Below are 19,200 nucleotides of genomic sequence, written 5' to 3' on the forward strand. Positions count from 1 at the left end.
TGCTGATGCCTGGTATTGTCTTCTTTGAGACTGGAAATTGCTGGGAGATTCTGGAGATAAAATTTACTTTTTTTTTTTTTTTTGCTAGGGTGTATATAATTTGGAGGAAAGCTTGCTCTCATGTTGTGATGGTGAAAATTCAGCAAGGCAGACAGAAAGGTCTGGTTTACAGCTTCTGGGGTGGAGAATACATCATGCAGTGCAATATTTCTAGTGTTATGGTTATTTTTTTTACATGAGTGAAACCAGCCTTGTTTCCTTCCTCCTGGGATTTTAATTCTTGAAATCAAAACTGCATTTTCCACAAATGTGTAATCCTTACTGCCACATCCATTCAGGATACACCAGGCTGCTCATTCCCTTGAGTTCCTGATATTGTCATGCAGAATCAGTCCTGTGTTATTCTTTACCTCGAATATCCCAAGGCAGCAGGCGAGATCCAGGACTTCATTTTCTATTACTCAGAGGATCCCAGAGGAAGCTGCAGAGCAGCAGTGCTGCAGTTTTCTGCTCTCTCCAGACTCTCCTTCCCCGGATCTGCAGCCTGGAGTCAATGCGGCATTTGCTATAACGGGCAGTGACTTTTTGAGATCAGGCAACGCACTGTCGGCTGTACCACTCTCTAAATAACCCCCCCACGGTAAAATGCAGAGCTCCAGACAAGAAAATCCCTTTACAGTTTTTATTACTTGCAAAACCACAAAGAATCAATTGGCTCAGGAGTGCAGGTGAGGTGCTGGAGTGCCCTGTTTTGATTTCCCATCGGTGTTCTGCGTCCTCACGTACTCTGGGCCGACCCATCTGCGTGGAGATAGCAGGGAGGGAGCTGGCAGAAAAGTCAACCCTCAAAATGGAGGAGGGGAAGAATATTCCTGATTAATTCTCTCCCAGCAGAGATGAACTGAAGCAAATGACATTTTGGATGAGATGGTCGGGTTTGTGTGCTGGGAGTACCTCTTGTTCCTCCTGCAAACTCTTGACCTATAGCTGTAGACACTTGCTTAAAACCTCTCAGCCACAGCAGCTTGGGGCTGCTGCCCAGCAGTGAGGGATGCAGGAGCTGTGTGGGCATCAAACTGATTTGTTTCTATGGAAACAGTAGATTTCACCATGTTTTAGGGAAGTAGGAGGGGAATTATCCCTCTGGGCCTGGTTCTGGCGCTCAGATTGGATTGGCTGCTGCACAGCAATTGTAGAGCAGCAGCCCATGAAGGGATTATCTATCTAGTCACTGATCACAATTAGGGAGAGGAGCACGTGGATCCAATCTGCCCCCATTGCAGGCTTCCTCCACAGGGGTGACACAGGACATGGTCATCATGTGCCAGGATTTCCAGGGTCACAGCCCTCCATGGCACTTAAAACCAGAGAGTTTAGCCTTGGTTGCTCATAGGCAGAAAGGAGGGGCTGAATTACAGTGCAGGCAGCTGGGACTGGGTCCTGCCCAGACTCCTCAGTTGGGATAACTGAGGGGATGAACTCTGTCTCAACACACCTTCTAGGCAAGAGCTGAGAACTGTTTGTGATGTCTGCAAGGTCTGGAGAAAGCAGAGATCTTTCAGACAGGCTTGAAGTGTTGCTTGCTGATGAAATTATGAAATTATTGTACACCAAATATGTCGTGTTTGGTGTACTGCTTTCAGAAGGTCCCAGCACTTGAAGTCCTGTGACTGAGGGTGATGATTTTGAAGCCTTTTTTTCTAAAATGAAAATGAACCTTGTGAAACCAGAGAAGGGATCAAAGCATGAATATAAATCTCGAACAGGTTCAAATAAGAACAGTACTTAGTAAACTCCATATATTTCTAGTGGTCTGTAGTACCAAGTTTGTTAAAATGGGCCCAGTGCCCTTGTGCAAGATGCCAGTGCTGGTCCTTCAGAAGGGACTGACCAACACCTCTGTATTTCAGACTCCCAGGTCCTAAAGGCACTTGCCTATCCAGGCTCCAGCAATGACTGAGAGGGAGAGCTTACATTTCTAGATAGAAGGAAAGCAGAAAACTGACAGAAAGGGTAATATCTGTGTATAATGTCTGTATATAGGAACTTCCACACGTGTTATGTAAACTGAGTTAGGGATGGAGGGCAGCTCTAGCAGAAATTCTTGCTTTATGCTTTGTAGTGCAGCCAGTGAGTTGATTGGATGGGATAATCCTGGTTATGGATTTGCAGGGGAGCATCAGAAGAATATAGCAATATCTCTGCCTTACTTTCAGGTCATCTAAAAATATATATATATAGTAGACTTAGAAAGTCAGGCCAGATCCTGCTGCAAGGTCTACCAAGCATAAAGCTTGGGGTGTGCTGGCTTCCTTGGAATTGCTGCAGACATACAGCAGCAGAAATGCCTGGGGCAAACTCTTGGCTATGCCAGTTCACTCTGCAGGCCCTCAGGCCTTTGACTAAAAGTGTAAGAACGCTTGTGACCTCCTTGGATGTCTCTTGCTCTGTGGAAGCAGCACAGCCATGAAGCTCTTTAGTTGTGCATCTGATTAAGTTGTGCACAGAGGCTCTGGGAGCAGCCATGACTTGGCACAATGCACACAGCTGTCTTCCAGATTTTGATGGACCCTGAAGCTAGTGGAGTGTGAAACAGGAGAAAAGACAGCCCAAAGGATTCAAATCAAAACAAACAATAGAAAACTTCTTATCTTGTCCCACTGCTTCCAGAGACCTGCATAGAGGCACGTGCAGGAGAGGGGCTGGGATGCAGAGAAAGGAGATGTGGAAGGAGTGAATGAGAGAGGCAGTGAATGCCATGGCTCCTGGGAACCAGTCTGTGCAGTCAGAGATAAGGCAGAAACACAGAATTTAGTGCACTCTGGAAGAGATTTAGTGTACTCTGGGAGGGGTGGGGGAGAGAGCTGTTCCTAAGCAGGCGTTCCTATAGAAATTGCTGTGTGCTTTCCTTTTGGCTTTTGCAGGGCCTGGGAAGGTGCTGCAGGCTGAGTCTGGACACAACCACTGCAACTGAAGTGAGAGAAAATTGCACAGGGTGCCCCCTCTCTAGTTGTCTGAGCCCCCTCAGCACACACTTGGCTCAACAAATGTGTTCTGAGTGGGGAAAACACATTTTTGATTAACGCTTTGGATGTTCAAGGCATGAGACCCACAAGAGCACATGAATATGACAGTGCCTTTGAGTAACAAGTCTTTGTTCTCTTCTGTAGGAAAGATCTCTGCTCTACCAAAACTTACTAAGGCAACAGTACTAGAGACTGTCACCTGTATATCTGGATCAGTGGCCAGTAATTGTGCCGTGTCCCAGGATGAGAAGACAAGCCCTATGGCTGAGATGGAAGCTCATTTAGCTGCTGTCTCTCCATGGCACATCATTTAGCCCCAAATGTCAGTGAAACAAACCTCACCATTATGCCTGTTCACGAGGAGCTGGATTTGACTGGCCAAACTTACTGTGTAGGCTTTCAAACAGCCAGGCATGCAGCTTTCTATGGAGGTGGGTTCTCTTGGAGGAGGCAGTCTCCTGAAAGGTTTCTTGTCTTTTCAGCAGAGCCTCTGGTGTGGGGTCATGGTTTTTGAAATGTTGTGTTTTGCAATAAATGTAGGTTTCTGATGTGGCTTTATTTAGGTCATGTGTTAATTCTATGAACACACTACGTTTTTCTTACTTTGAATAAAGAGAGAGCACGATATGGGAAAAATATTCAGGAGAGCTCCAGACCACACATCCTGCTCAGTGGTAAAAGACACAGGAAACAAAACAAAGATGATTCTTCCCTTGAAAATCATAATGTTAGTTCTGGAGCAGGATGTGTATAATACATGTAATACAACCTATTTCTACACTCATTTGTTTCAGTGAATTGGCACAGTTGCTGTTCTTTCATGTTTGAAGACCCCTCACTTGCTGGACCTGTGCTGGTATCAGCTGCAAGGCTGTGCAGGGGCATAGAAGAATTCAAAGCAGACAAAGAGAAGGTGCCAACTTGAAAAGTTACTTTCTAGTTCATTCTCTGTCCTCTCTGACTCTTGTTTTCAAATTATCCAGTAGGATGCTATTAATGGGTCCATCTTATACCAGCAGTTGTGTTTTCCCTGCTTGGGCAGCACCTGTAGGTTTTTGGCAGCTCACTTTATGTACAGCAAACCCCCCCACTTGTCTGCTTGGCCCTTTTGGTTACTGGCTTGGAGGAAAAGTGGCCAGGTGTTAGAGAGAATGTTTGAGGGCCAGAACTACTTAACAAAGCAATTGTAAGTGTTCCAAGCCAGCACAATAGTGTTAACCTCCCTCTGCCCTATTGTAAATAGGATCTCAAGGTACAAGGCAGTGGGAAGCCTTCTCTTTAATTTTTTTTGTTTCTGCTAACATGTATATTATGATGACACTCATGAACTATTGCCTGTCTTTATTTTTCACAATTGTTTTCTTGAATAATGAATCACTGTGCACAATAATATTGCCAGTATACTGGAAAATGGTGTGCTTACAATAGATCTTTATTTCTATATGTATCCATTGTCTGGCCAGTACCAATTACACCCTAAGCAGTGCTATACCAAGTGCTTATGGAATTGCTTTCTTTCACTGTGGGTCAGGACTAGTCATGCTTGTGCTGTGGAGACAGGCAGATAAATAACACACATTCCCTGGCTTAAACTTAGCTAAGAGTGCTAAATTTAAAGCAAAAAAACCCCCATGGCTTAACTAGAAATGAGACTTACCATGTGATTGAGTCTGTATGACTGATGTCCAAGTTCACATGGTGCAGCATGAAAAAATATGAAAGCAAAGGGCAGAGAAAAACATTTTGATTAGCAGGTTAATGGGTGTTGTTCATAATGTACCTGCTTTTAATGTTTGCTGTTCCTCTTGGCCTGTCTGGCTTTTTTTTAGTTGAGAAACACTTAGGGAAGGGTAGAGCTCGTAGAAGCCACAAAGTTAACAGGAAAGTCTAAATCTGCAATGCAGTGCTCTTGTTAACCTACTGGGTGGCAGGGGAAAGAACACATTTGTCCTTGTTCCTGCCCCACATCCGAGTTATGGAATTGCTTACAAATGCACTTGAAGGATCGGACCAGGAAGGTGCTCCAAGGGCAGGTCCTGCATCAGGCTTCTTCCTTCTGGTGGAACTAGATGATGTCTGATATGAAGGAGCACTAGGAGTTTAGTGTCCAAGAAGTGGAAAGCTACTACTGTTTCTGAGGTGTTTACTTAGGAGCCAACATGATTCATAGTAAATATTTTTAGTGTGTGGTTGATGTGTCACTTAGGTGTCAGCCTGTGCTCTAAGGATTCATTTTGATGTGCTGAAGTAAGAATGTGTTTGAAAACGTTAAGTGGTGTGCTGTGAGATGAAGTGCTGTTCAGGGAAATGTATAAGCTGTTCACAGCCTGTACGAAGATGTGGATTTTATCAGTTGGTGCAATGATTGCAAGAGTTGTTTGTCAAAAGTACCAATGCCCTGAGATTGGCTTGGGATTCTTGTAATGCATAGTGTTGTCAGAGCTAATGAAGAACTCTAGATCTGGATGTGTGCGAGTGATGAATGATCAACTGCAAGACTTGACAGATAAAGATAGTTCAAAGCTTAAGCAGGAGCAGGTCTGAACTGTGTAACCAGACAGCAAAATCCATAGGGGCAGGATTGTATTTTTTGCAGTATATTGGCACAGTGCTTTGTGCAGTGCAGTTCTGATTGAATTGCTGTCCCTGGGCACCACCAGAACACAGGAAATTACAAATACTGGAATTAAAATACAAACAGCCATGTGAAATTATGGAGGATGTCTGAATTTTAATTTTCTGAAACTAATATAATCCAAACTGGGGATTAATCACATCCCTTAATACCCTATTTGTCTATAGGCATTTAATAAGAAATCAAATTGAAATTAAATGATCAGATGGTGGTGTTCACTTCTGTTCTTTGGAACTACTTTTATGTCTTCATAAGCTGCTGTTTTGGCTCTTTAATTGAGGCTTTACCTTCTCTTGTGCTTTCTAATTCAAGAATCTCAAAGGACTGGCAAACCATTGACTGCAAGGATGCTGTGTTGGTATATCTAGATTAGGCCTAAATTTGTATTTCAGAGCCCTCTACAAAGAGCTTTCCAGAGAGCTTTTCTGGAGGCAGGGAAAGTAAGTGGAGGTAGAAGCATTTGGTCTGTCTTCCATGTAGAACAAGAGATGGTACCATGGACTGGTTTTGACTGCTGATGAGTTCTGTCGCAACTTCAGTGAAGACTAAAATCACGTGTGAAGAAAGCTTTAGCTCAAAGGCCTTTCAGAAATACAGGTCCCAGGTACTAGGAAGGTATGAAACTGTTTTAATTATGTAGTACAAAGAGTAGCTTGTTTGCAGGGCTCAATAAACCAGGGGCAAAATTAAACTTATAGTCCACTGACACATGTTCTTGGGTTTGCCTGTGTATCATCTGTGTATCTTTTCCTTGTTGGAAAATTGAATTCTTGCTGGGTTCAGAGCTGGTTTTTACAAGGGCTTGTAAAACTGCATTTGTAGTGTCACATAAAGGGTTGCAGTAAGTCTTCTTGTGTGGCCACATTGAGCATTTTAGAAGATAACAGCAAAAGGAAAGTGTCTCTGGGTCTCTCTGAAGACCTGCATGAATGCAGTCTCCTCTCAGAGGTGTGTTTATAGCCAAAATTAAATTTCTTGGCCAGTGCTCCATAGTGATCTTTTGACAGACCTCAGGTGGCCTCTTATAAAAGTGATGAGCTGCCAAAAAGTAGACAGTGGCTCTGTGCAATGCAAAGGAGATGGGCAGCAGAGGTGCTTTCCATGTGAATTTGGTGGAAGGAGGGAATGCATGATGATATTTGCAGTGCATGAGTATCTGTGGAGAAGCAATTGCAGTCTGAGCTGATGTGTAGGGATACCATTACTATGTTATACTGCCCTTCACTGTTAGGAAGTTGTGGTTGTCACTACTGGAATCGTGGCTAGGGGATCACAGAGATGCCAGATTGCTGGAATTAAATGCCACTGTAGCAGTTGCAGGAATCTCTAAGCCTTGGAGCCCGAAGCTAAAGCAGTGAGCTGACACTTTAGGCAAAGCATGAAGGGACAGACTGGCTCATGCAATCACTGCTCTTGTGTTTATCAGGTTTGAGAACATTTATTCCAGCAAAGCTGGTGGACTGGGCACAATATGCCCATAATGATCAGTGAGATGTTTTAGGGCTCATTCTTCCTCCAGGCATCTCAGTATTCCTTGTTTAACAAGGAAACATCAGATCAGGTGTTTGACCAAAGGAGTAAACAAGTATTCTTTGGTCCAGCAAACTGTGTGTGTGTTCTTTAGCACCAAATGTGCCCCTGCTCCAGCAAACCAGCTCATCTAAGTAGCTTCTTTTAAAGGAGGCAGTCACATTTTCTTCAGTGTAGTAACAAAGAATAAACACGAGAAACATGTCTGAAAGTTTCAATGTGTGCCTCTTTGGGTAATCCCAAACTTTCCATGTGGGTATCTGTCCTACTTTTTTGATTGCATCTATCTTTGATTCCCTTTCCATGCAATATATATTGAATTCCACAAGCAATTTGTCAATCTACTTTGTTTTATGAATAGTCTGGGAGAAGTGCCTTTGGTTGATGTTACTTTTAACTTCTAATCCTTTGCACTGTGCAAGTCATTAAATGAACTCTGAAACTCCTTTACAGAGCAAATGTGCTTTTTCTGTCACTAGTAACACCTCGTTGTTCTGTAGGATTATGAGTTACCCAATGCATGGAAGCTTTTTGTATATAGTGTTTGGCTTTAATTAAAGCAAATAAACAAACCAACAGAACTATTAGGGAAACCTCAATTCCTAGTGTTCTGTTTATAAATGTATTATTGCGTGACATCAAGATTGCCTTAATATGTTTCCAGCGTGTTTGGATTTTGTTTCAGTCTACAGTGGCTGCTAGATTGTTTCCCATCCCTTCAGTGTTTTTTATTACTGTGTTACTAATGCAGCTTTTAGCCCAAATCTGCCCTTTAATGCAGCTCTGCATATGAAAATAGAAATAAGACTGGAAGGGATGATATGATTTGGGCTCGCCCTGGGGTGGCTGGTCAAGAACCACGTGTAAGCACTTCAGAAGTGAGCAATGCAAAATTCAGGTCACTTCCCTGCCTGAACTCTTTCAGCCTGAGACTCATGCTTGGTTCTTTTTGTTGTCTTGGTTTAGAAGAGGACATCTATCACTGATCAGGCCAAGAGTTTGCCTACCTTGATAGCCTCTCTCTGACAGTTATTAATAAAAGATGAGTGTGAAATACATGCAAATGAGTCTTCCAATAACTGGTGTTTTGGGAAATGTAGTTTATCTGAGCCTAGTTTTCCAACTCTTATACAATTCTTGGAATTGCATTGCCAGAACCAGTACATCAATATCTTGATAGGGAATTTTGAGTCAATAGCTGAGGAAGATAGAAGCAAATTAAGTATTTATATTCCCTGAGTACAGCTTCTCTGTCTGTTTTAGCTGCTTCTTTGTGTGTTTTCTGGCTGAAGCCTACCCAGAAGAAGTGGCACAGTGTGGTACTCCTGCTTAAAAGCATAGGAAATCAAATGCTGTCATGCACTTCTGCATGTTACAAAGCAACAAAAAAAGGAATTTCCAATTCTTATGATACAAAGTGAAGGAGGAAAACAGAGGGTTGGTGCCCTCAATCTGAGTAACACATTTCAGGCACAGCCTTGTAGAGTGAAGTTATGTAATGAGGCTGCTCTGATGTCATGCTGGAGGCTGCCTTGTCTCAGCACATGTTATCTCTGAAGACTTATTCCATCTTCTTCTTTCCTCCTTCAGCCTTGCTCTACTGCATGTCTGCCTTGCTGGAATTGAATAAACCAGTTTAACCCTCCTGCTCTTGCCTGCCCAAGTCACCTGGTGCATGGTGGGTTTTATCTGGTGTGTTGTCCCCCTGGTTCTGACCTGAGGTCGTCATTTCAGACTGCTCTTTCTGGAGCAATATCTGTGTGTGTGTAGATCTTCCCCCAGGCTCTGAAGGGAACTCAGGCTGTACTGGGCATGTTGTTTGTGCCACACATGCTCTGTGGTTGTAGTTTATTTGCAGAAGCAGTTTGTGGCCCCTGCAAGAGGGCAGGCAGGACTCTGTACTCTGCCTTCTCCTCGGCACCCAGCCAACTCCTCGTGGAATTTACTAATCCATGCTCTTAGTTTCTATGATTTGAAAGGCTTAGCTGGAAGCAGAAGGAGGAAGGAGTTTTTCTGAGAGACTAAAGAAAAAGGAAGTGAAGAAGAATAGGAAATGACATTGATACAATGGGGTGACGCTGCATCAGTTGTAGGTTTTTTTTAATAAAGCTTTTTGGCTGAAACTGCTGATGGGAATCAAGTGTAGAGAAGGCCTGAAAGTTGAACTACATCTGTGTGGGTAAGTACACATTAATTTTCTGATGATAGAGGTCAGATTGCACATTTTCATTCATAACCAAAGGAGCACTAAGATTGTTGATTTAGGCTACTAAATTTGGCTTATGACTTTGTCTTGTCTTATATGAGGACTTTTTTTTTTTCCTTGGAATAGCCTGGGAGCTACTTCAGTTAACACAATAAATTGAATCTCTTTTATAATGCTGGAACTCAGATGTCACATGGGTTTCCCATCTACCTTTGTCCTGAGATTTTCTTCCTTAGTAACTACGAGAAGGAGAGCGGAAAAATCGGGACTTTGGCTGAAGCAGAAAGACTCAGGAAAACATGGAGTACAACATGAATGGAGTCCTGCTTCCTAGTGACCTCATGCTTGTAAATGCAAGTGGTCCTTTTCCTACAGTAAAGCAGGACTTGATACTACAAGTTGGAGAGTACTGTCGCTGTGCTGGAAAGAGGATGTAATAAAAGGGTTCCTTTTCCTCAGGTACAAGTTCAAAATAAGTCAATGCAGCTCAGATAGATTTGTTATGCTAAAAACTGATGCCAGGAGAGAACATTTCCACATATTGACCATGGACATCTATAGGAATGGAGCTGAGACAGCAGAAAACTGTTAGAATGACAGAGTGCCTCAGAGATTCCAGGGTTAATCCCACTGGAATGGAAAAACTAGAGCTGTATTATTTGAAAAACAAATGAAAGACAATCCCCAGTTAGCTCTATAATTCTGTAAAATCTAAAATAGTGAGAGTGGGTTACAGGCTGAGTTGTACCAGAGGTTCCATTACACTAATTTATAGGAGATGTTTTTATTTGAGGTGTTAGAAGTTGTAGGGTGCCTCCTTACACTCCCTTCACTTGAAGTTACTCTCTAGTTTTTAATATTACCAAGTTATTCTGACATTCCCACAGATGGAGAATTATGTTTATAGCTGAGGAAAGGGAAATATGCAAGTTCTTCTACTTCTCCATAGGATCACATAGGAAATCAGTGGCCAAACCAGGAGCTGAGGCAGAACTGCTCAAGTCCTTGGCTGATGTGTTAAAACAATAGCTCATTTCTCATCTTCATGGATGATGAACTTAACTTTAAGTTCATGCAGGACTAAGAGGAAGACCTCAAATTGGAGAGGTCGGGATTTCTCATTCAGCAGAGTCAATAGTTACTCCTGAATTAGCAAAATTATTCCTTGCCACAGCTATGAAGGGAGGGAGGATCGTGTGCCAGGATCCCGGCAGTGTGGGCAGGGCTTCTTTGAACAGAGAAAACTATATTCATGCTGTAGGAAACATGTTTTGAAGCAATTGGGGAAAAGGAAAGGCAAAGGAGAACTGGTGGGCTGTGGCTGCTAAGTCAGCATTTGGAGAAGGAGAGTGAAAGGCTGCTTTCCTCTGAAATTATTTGAAGTACACAGAACTTCGGGATTCTTGTGAATATAGAAGGAAACTGATGCTTTTGCCTTGGTTATTGGCATTTGGTTATTCCCATTGCCTTGGTTATTGCTATTGCCTTGGCTGCTGGTTATTCCTCAGTTGTGTCATGTGGTGTTTGCTCACTGGGACAATGTGGTGTCTTCTCAAGCCCCAAGTGCGGGGTGTGAGGAATTTTTGTTGTAGTTTGGGTAACTGGCTTTTGTCAAAAGGAGGCAGGCTAGTTTTTAGGCACTGCTTCAGCTTCTCTTTGCTTTCTGATAAAAGAGATTATTTTTTTTTTTTCCGAAGCACAGACATCTGTATTAAATGGGCTTGATAGTTAACTTGTAACTTCAGCTGAAGGAGCTGTGCTGTCACAGACAGGATTAGAGGGGCTGTGCTGTTCTTCAGAACAAACTTGGTTTTAGTGCCTTAAACTTTTTTGTGCCTGTGGCTGAGGCTCCCTCTTAGAATCTGCATACGCTCATAGAAGCAGGAAAGCTGTGAAAAGGGAAGGAAACAATCACTCACTCATCCAAAACTTCCTGTTTCATTTCAGGGACTTTCTGCCACGTGGATCTGGCATCGTAACCAGGCGCCCGCTGGTCCTGCAGCTTGTAAATGCCAGCACAGGTATGTGAGCTCCCTTCCCTGTGTGTCCAGCTGGATTACTGTCTTAGGAGAGGTCTTATTTGATCACTGAAACTGCTCAGTGTGGAGAAAAGAAATAAGAATTTTCCCCAGTAAAAATGACCTGCAGCCGTTTTTCCTGTTTAACATTAATGATGCATTAAGTGTTCACAAGCAAAATGCGTAGTAGTTTTTTTTGTTTTAATTTGTTAGTCAAGGCTCCATTCATACACGTATCACAATTTTCCTTTGCCTGTGCAGCTGTGACTCGTGAGAGGGTAAGATCTAAGAGCCAGATGACCCTTCTGATAGTGTACTGCAATAAGGGGGTGAGATAATGTGGTGAAAAACCACTATGAGAACTCTGGAATCCACAGAATTCTGTGGTTGATCTTTTGAGCAGTTCACTGGTTTTGCTACTTACTTGCAGGATATTTTAATATCCCCCTGAAGTTTAATATTCCCCTTAAGTTATGGTAAGATCTCATCCAGGAGATGGCAAGTGAATGTTTCAAGGTGCTCATCTTCTCCTTGCTAGATCAAGTTCACCTGACAAGAATCTTATCTACAGCAAGGAGACAATTTGACTTTCAGGAGGCTTTTAAATTGGAACAGAGGGTTCTTGGTTTGGTTAACCTGTTCAAGGACTGACACAACAAAACCAACCACAAGCCAATTCAAAATCATGTCAAGAGAAGATCTGACTTTTTTTTTTTTCTCTCAAGACTTTTTGAGTCTGTTCTCAGTACATAGTGAGACTATTATTTACCACCCCAGCACTTTAACACAGAGCTAGTCCAAGTTCTCCTGAGTACCAAGGTACCTCCCAGTGTAGCTGGGAAGTCATGGCTGCTGCAGGCAGGGGCATGAGAAGTTTGGTTGGTATCAACAGGGGAAGTCCTGGATTATTACTTCAGTGAAAGCAAGTGAGGAGACCACCTCTGCTGAAACAGAAGCTGGATTGTGAAGATGTTGGGCTCAAATGAATTATCTCAGATTTCATCCCTTCAGCTGTGTTTTGCTGTGTTTTGCTTCGGGATGTGATGCTTTCATTACACTTTTGAGCGTTTCAGTGATGATTTGACTCTCTGCTTGTTTTTAAATAGAATATGGTGAGTTCCTACACTGCAAAGGAAAGAAATTCACTGATTTTGAGGAGGTCCGTTTGGAGATTGAGGCTGAAACAGATCGTGTTACTGGCTCCAACAAAGGGATTTCCCCTGTGCCCATCAATCTCAGAGTCTACTCTCCCCATGGTGAGTCTTAATGCAGTGGAACCAACTCTTTGGGCTTTCTAGTCTCTTATGAACTGAAAAAAGTGTAGTGTCATCCCTTCCCTTTCAGTGTAGCTTATGTGGGAGCACTTTGAGGGCACAGTTTCCCTGATCAGTGTGAAAATAAGTGATTTAAAGGGAAGGATGATGAGATCACTGACAATCACACTAGTAACAAGTAGCAACTAGTTCTTATTAAGCAGTAACAAAAAGGAACTGGAAAGCTCTGTGTGCTTTCATGTGTGCATCTCTTATCCCCATTATATATCAGGGACACTAAAGCTATGGGTGGTACTTAAAGACCAGAACATTCCTGTGTTAACACTCCATTATTCTGTCTCCTCTTTCCTGTCTAGTCCTGAACCTGACTCTGGTGGATCTGCCGGGTATGACAAAAGTCCCCGTGGGGGATCAGCCCCCTGACATCGAGTTCCAGATCCGAGACATGCTCATGCAGTTTGTCACCAAAGAGAATTGCCTCATCCTGGCAGTGTCCCCAGCCAACTCTGATTTGGCCAATTCTGATGCCCTGAAGATCGCAAAGGAGGTGGATCCTCAAGGTAAATATCTCTTAATTTAGCCTGACATTACTGGACAGTGGCCTGGTTTTTCCTGTTGCCTTTTGGTTGTGATTAACCCAGTAGCTCTGGGCTCCTTTCTGTTGTCTTGGGATGTATCTTCACCAACAAACATTCTTCTGAGAGGTATTTGTGAGTGTTAACAGTTGCTGTAATAGAATTTTTGTTACTCCTCTTTTCTTCCTTTGTCTGAGCCCCACTTCTGAAGAGTTGCTTTAGTTGTCTGATTTTTGGCCTGGAGAAAAGTAGGAAAATGTGCACTAAAATCCCTCTCTGCTGTGTCTTAGCATTCAGCAGGATATAACTGAGAACTGAGCTCAATTTTTATCTGTTTTGCTCTTGTGGCCTCTTGAATGTGATAGGAACTGTAACGTTCAAGAGCCCTTGAGTAGCCAAGTTGGGCAGTCTGTAAGCTCTGTGAAGAGAGGAAAATATTACATGAGTTGTTTGCTTGAACAAGTGTGTTTGTGTTTTTTCCACAGGCCAACGCACCATTGGGGTCATCACGAAGCTGGATCTTATGGATGAAGGAACTGATGCAAGAGATGTATTAGAAAACAAATTGCTTCCACTCCGTAGAGGTACTTTTCCTCATGCTTTGTCCATGATCTCCTTCCCCTCTTTTGCTTGTGTGAGGTGTCCTGACCTCCTCCTCTTCCTCCAGTGCATCCACTTCCTATAACATCTGGTACAACTTGTGGTTAAGCCACCTCTGTTCCAAGCTGGAACTGAGAAAAGTTGGGGAACAGGGATCAATCAGGTTGTTAACAGGAATATTTTGGGTATTTAGACCTTCATATGTAGACCTTTACTTTCTGTTTTCTTCTTTTAATAAGGCAAGCAGCAAAAATGGATCTCCTGACTAAAAGACTCCCTGTCATAGTAAATAGATGAAATGATTCTGGGCTGTAGCAGCTGCTGTGTATAGCCATGGCAAAGAACCTGTCCTAAGGACTCTCACAGAAGAGTCTGAAATGAATGAGATTGAGGTGTGCTTTGTGTTTGGGGAACAGTAATAAATAAGCTAATTCTCTGTTCCATACTCATTTCTGCCCTGCACACCAACGTGTCAGAACCTGGGCCATTCAAAGGAAATTCTAATTTTAGACTCTTCCAACTGTCCCTAATAATGTGTTACCACTAGAATCCCCCTTTTGCAGTGCTGCCAGCTGGGTAACTTCCTTCTCAGTCTGAGCCTGATTTACATCCTCATCCTTGCAACCATCTGACTCTGACCCCACTCTTGCAGGTTACATTGGTGTAGTCAACAGAAGTCAGAAGGACATAGATGGCAAGAAGGACATTCAGGCAGCTCTGGCTGCAGAGAGGAAGTTTTTTCTCTCCCACCCAGCCTACAGACACATGGCTGACCGCATGGGAACCCCCTTCCTGCAGAAAGTACTGAACCAGGTACTGTCCACAGTTAAGAGCTGCTGCCCACGGTGTCACTGGCTGTGCTGGCCATCAGGGCTCTTCCTAGGTGGAAGAATACAGGAGAAACTAAAACTTGTGGTCAGCAAACTGATAATAGTGTGAATGGCTTTGCTGCAGTGAGACTTGTGAAAATTGGTGAACTCTTCCTGCTCTGTGTCATAAGAGGTGTTCTGGTGCTAAATCCCATGGAATGTGCCTGACTTGTTTAATACTGATATAGCAAAACACATTGGGGCCAATAATGGAGCCTGCACACCAAAGGCAGAGCAGTGCTTGGTCCTTCCACTGGCACTGGTACAAAATTAGTAGTTGGTTGATGGTATTTGCACTGTCAGAATGCAAGATCTTTCTGGTTAAGTTAAAAGATACCTTCTAAATTTCAACTGGTCTCTGTACCTAACAGTAAGCTGCAAAGAGTGATTTAAATGTGATACTGGTAGTCATTTTCCCATCTTTTGAGGCTGCCTTAGCTTCTGTCTTGTACAGTAGCAACTTACTGTTACTTCCCTCTCTGCTGTCATCAAATACTCTCTTAAGTGAAGAATTACTTTGTCCTTTTTTTCCCCTTATTGGAATATTCATCTTTAAACTGGAATTTTCCACAGTTGTGCTCTGTGGAAACCCTCTTATTACAACCTCATCAATGGTTTTGACTCCTTCCACCTTACCTTGTCACCCTGTTGAAAAAGGGCTTTGCCACCACCTTGGGTGTCAGTGGTTCATCTGAAGACACGATAGCCTTTACCCTTGTGTGAATTGCAAATGCTAATACTTTTATGGAAGTTTATTCTTTGGTTTGAGTCAGGAGACTTGTGTGATTTGGAGTCTTGTACCAGACTAGAAGGTAAACTGAAGGTCAAGAATAGAGGTGTGCAATAGGCAGGAGCTGGGGAGGTGGGATACCAGTTATGAGTTGAGGGTATCTGTCCTGGGACAGACTTTGTTAGGACCACTCAGAAGAACTGAACACAGAGAGGAGCATTCCTCTTTATTTTGTGGTGTAGTGGTAGAAAACTCTTCCCAGTAACTACCTAGAGGTTTATTGTCTTAAACCTTCTTCTTGTGCAGCAATTGACCAACCACATCCGTGACACCCTGCCAGGGCTGCGGAACAAGCTCCAGAGCCAGCTGCTTTCCATTGAGAAGGAGGTGGAGGAGTACAAGAACTTTCGCCCTGATGACCCTGCTCGCAAGACCAAAGCTCTGCTTCAGTGAGTGGCCTTGGCTGCGTGTCCCTCCCCGGAGAGCACTGCTCAGCCATGGCTTCTACTTCATGCTGTTGTTTTCCTTTCAGGATGGTCCAGCAGTTTGCTGTGGACTTTGAGAAACGCATTGAGGGCTCTGGAGACCAAATTGATACCTATGAGCTGTCAGGAGGAGCGAGGATTAACCGCATCTTCCATGAGCGCTTCCCCTTTGAGCTGGTGAAGGTACTGCTCCCTGTGCTGCTGAGATCCCCTTTGTCTTCTTGCCTGTTACCTCTTCTGTCTGTCTTCTTACTCTTCTTGTCTTTCATTATCTGACTTTCCCTTCAACTACTTTGTTTCATGGTTTTTCCTTTTATCACCTTTTTAAATTGTTTGTCCGCATTATTTGGACCTTCCCATAGTACCGACCTTTTCCCTCTGTCCCTGTTCTTGTGACAGAACTTAACTTCCTCTGAGCTAAATGACAGTATTTCTTTGGCTTAGTTCCTAAATGCTAAATTAAGTGTGCAAAATCACTTTAAAACAACCGATAGTAAATCAATGCCTGAATGCCCTTGCAGATATGTTGTGTCAAAGCTTCTGTGACTGAATTTCACGTAGTGTGAATGGTGCTGAAACTTGTACTTCCTTGATCCTGAGCATCAGACTAGATCTGAAGTACCTCTAACAGATGTCCAAGAAGTGGGAAAAAAAAAGTGTTGGTATACCTGGGATTACTTCTGTCAATGCCCTATCAATGGCCTAGAGGTGGGAACAGTGTAGCAACTGTTCTCCTGTCTTAGCAGTGGAAGAGGATTTTAATTGAATGATGTTTTTTTCGGATGACAAAGTACACCAACCTGATAACAAGGGGTTCTGAAAATCTTTTATTTTAATGTCAGTTGTAACAAACTTGAAAGCCACATCTTTCTACTTTGGGATTTTTTGCACTTTGCTTCCTTTTTTTCATATTTGAATAAGATGAGAACATTTTAATGAAATACAGAAGCCTGCCTTGTATTAGACTTACAATTCACACACAAAAATGTATTATCCATTTGTGGTGTTCACTGAAAAAACAGCTGCCAAGATCTTGGGAGGCAAAACAGTTTGTTTTAGAAAGCCATCTAGCACTTCAGTCCTGTTGCTTTATGTCAAAGAAGCTCCTTGAGAGCAGCTTGGGCTTGGCATCTGTAAATGTAGGCCCTTAGCTGTTCATGTGTCCTAGATGTCCTGCACTGGCAACAGAAGCTTTGTGGCTGGGCTCTGTATGCAACGCTTGGGCTGATATCTTATCTGTCACATGATAGTGCTGGCATGGGACCTCTCCTCTGTAAAGCATCCTGCTGTGTCCTGGGGTTGTGCAAATAAGTATCAAAAAAAAAATTCCGCTAAAATTCTCTCTCGGTGCAGATGGAGTTTGATGAGAAGGAGCTGCGGCGGGAGATCAGCTACGCCATCAAGAACATCCATGGTATCAGGCACGTATCACACACTAGGCAGACCTTTGGCTACAAAGCCTTGTAAATACCTCTAGACCTTCCAAATGGAGTTGAAGACTTCAGAGGTACGGTAGGTCAGCCAAAGGGGGAGGGATAACCTTCTTGGACCATTCCAGTGACTTGAATCTGGGAGTAGGGACAATCATCCAAGTCAATTTGCTTTCTCTTCCCATGTGAGAGTCACAGAAGCCTAAAAGGTAAAAACCTGGGTGACCTGACATTTTTTCCATCCTTCTTGGGCCTTGACATACTAAAGGATAGAAAGAGGGATGCAAGCCCATACTGGTCCTTTATTTAGTTAAAACTAAAACATTGATTTTCACGCTAGCCAGTAGTTAGTTGTTCAGAATGGGTGTTGGTGCTGAGAACCTCCTCCCCTAGAGATCTGAGGGCACATGGGGTTGCCCATCACCAGGATGCCACTGGCCCCAAGGCATGGTTAGCAAACAGGTTTGTGTTCCCCTTAGTGGTGGTGAGTTTTCAGAAAGCACAGCCCTGAGTGTCCCTGAGTTGTGCAGCTCCTGGGAAGGTGAAGAGGGTCTGATGCCTGTAGGAGCCCTTTGTGCATGCTGGGATGCAAACCAAAAGGTTTAGATTTATTTTCATTCCTTTCTCTTGCTCAATCACCAGCTGAGTTTCATAAAGGGAATCAAACATGTTAATGTCCCCAGCCATTGAGAAAATCTCCCAGAGAAGGCCTCCCATCTGCTGCACAACCCTGAGATCAAATACACTGTGGAGGGGGCCAGTCCCTGCCACCCATAAGCTTGGTGGCTGAGGTGGAATGGTGACCTGGCCATGGCTGTCCAGCTAAGATCCACTCTTCCCTCAGCACAGCCTTCCTGGGAAGTGCCAAGCATCTCTCGCTTTCCATGGACTGCAGTCAGGGCTTGTCCCAGGGGATGTGACACTCCCCAGCCCCATGTCCTGGGTTTTAGTGGTGGCTGTGCCTGCTCCAAGACGTGTGTGTAACGCTGTGACATTCTCCTTGCCCCTTCTCCCCCTCCTGCCTTGTCTTGTCCCCACCCTGGGTGTTTAGAACCGGTCTCTTCACACCCGACATGGCCTTTGAGACCATTGTGAAAAAGCAGGTGAAGAAGATTAAAGAGCCTTGCCTGAAATGCGTGGACATGGTCATTTCGGAGTTAATCAATACTGTTAGACAGTGCACCAAGAAGGTAACCAGAGGCAGCATGGAGTTGGCACCTTCCACCCGCTCGCTGGCTGCGGCGCAGCATCGTGACCTGGGCAGGGACTTGCCTGCAGCCACACTTGGTGTTTTAACCACCTCCTCAGCATGACTAGACCTGAGCAGTACCAGCCTGGAGCGATCCAGCCAACAAGCCAAACAGGAAGGGAAATTCCCTGGGACTTGGGCTGTGGCCCTGCTCCCCGAATCTTTTAGTTCTGAAGGGTGCTGGAGATGTGCTGGCCACCCCTTTGTCTGTAGCATGATTCCTGGTTCCTTCAAAAACCAAGAGTATGGCTATGTTTGACTTTAAATTTATTATCTGGGTTTATTTTCTAAGTGGGAAACTGGGATTTAAATTTTGTCCTCTCTGTTCTTGTGGAAGTGAGAGGGTTAATCCCAGACTAGCCCTTGGGTGCTGTTCAGAGGGTGTATGGGGCTGAAATTTAGAGGCTACAGCCCTTAGAGCTGTGGGCTGTACCTCAAGGAAATGTTCCTGTGGTGTTTGGCTTGGTTTCTGGCTGGTTTGGTCCATATCCTGTTCTGAAAGAGCAGCACATGGCTGAGAAGGAGCAAGTTAGAAGTGTTCATCAACAAGTGGGCTCCTCCTGCTCTCTTTGA

The 19,200-nt window shown here is 43.7% G+C and overlaps 1 protein-coding gene across 29 annotated transcripts in view; it reads left to right on the top strand.

Annotated features, from left to right (window-relative positions):
* Positions 1-19,200, top strand: part of DNM1 (dynamin 1) — a 66,716-nt gene that overhangs the window by 12,503 nt on the left and 35,013 nt on the right. For 25 of the 29 annotated variants that reach the window (XR_010435471.1, XR_010435470.1, XR_010435472.1 and 22 more), the window contains exons 2-10: positions 11,345-11,418; positions 12,522-12,671; positions 13,046-13,249; positions 13,750-13,848; positions 14,517-14,677; positions 15,770-15,912; positions 15,996-16,131; positions 17,302-17,369; positions 18,430-18,568. Coding sequence is in view for 16 of the 29 variants with exons in the window: in XM_064677008.1 (XP_064533078.1) it covers positions 11,345-11,418; positions 12,522-12,671; positions 13,046-13,249; positions 13,750-13,848; positions 14,517-14,677; positions 15,770-15,912; positions 15,996-16,131; positions 17,302-17,369; positions 18,430-18,568 (1,174 nt within the window). In the remaining 13 variants the exon portion in view is untranslated. The remainder of the gene's footprint in view (positions 1-11,344; positions 11,419-12,521; positions 12,672-13,045; positions 13,250-13,749; positions 13,849-14,516; positions 14,678-15,769; positions 15,913-15,995; positions 16,132-17,301; positions 17,370-18,429; positions 18,569-19,200) is intronic. The other 4 variants (XM_064677021.1, XM_064677009.1, XM_064677014.1 and 1 more) reach the window with 1 other exon arrangement.

The sequence above is a fragment of the Pseudopipra pipra genome, chromosome 20, assembly GCF_036250125.1.
Source record: "Pseudopipra pipra isolate bDixPip1 chromosome 20, bDixPip1.hap1, whole genome shotgun sequence".
NCBI lineage: Eukaryota > Metazoa > Chordata > Aves > Passeriformes > Pipridae > Pseudopipra > Pseudopipra pipra.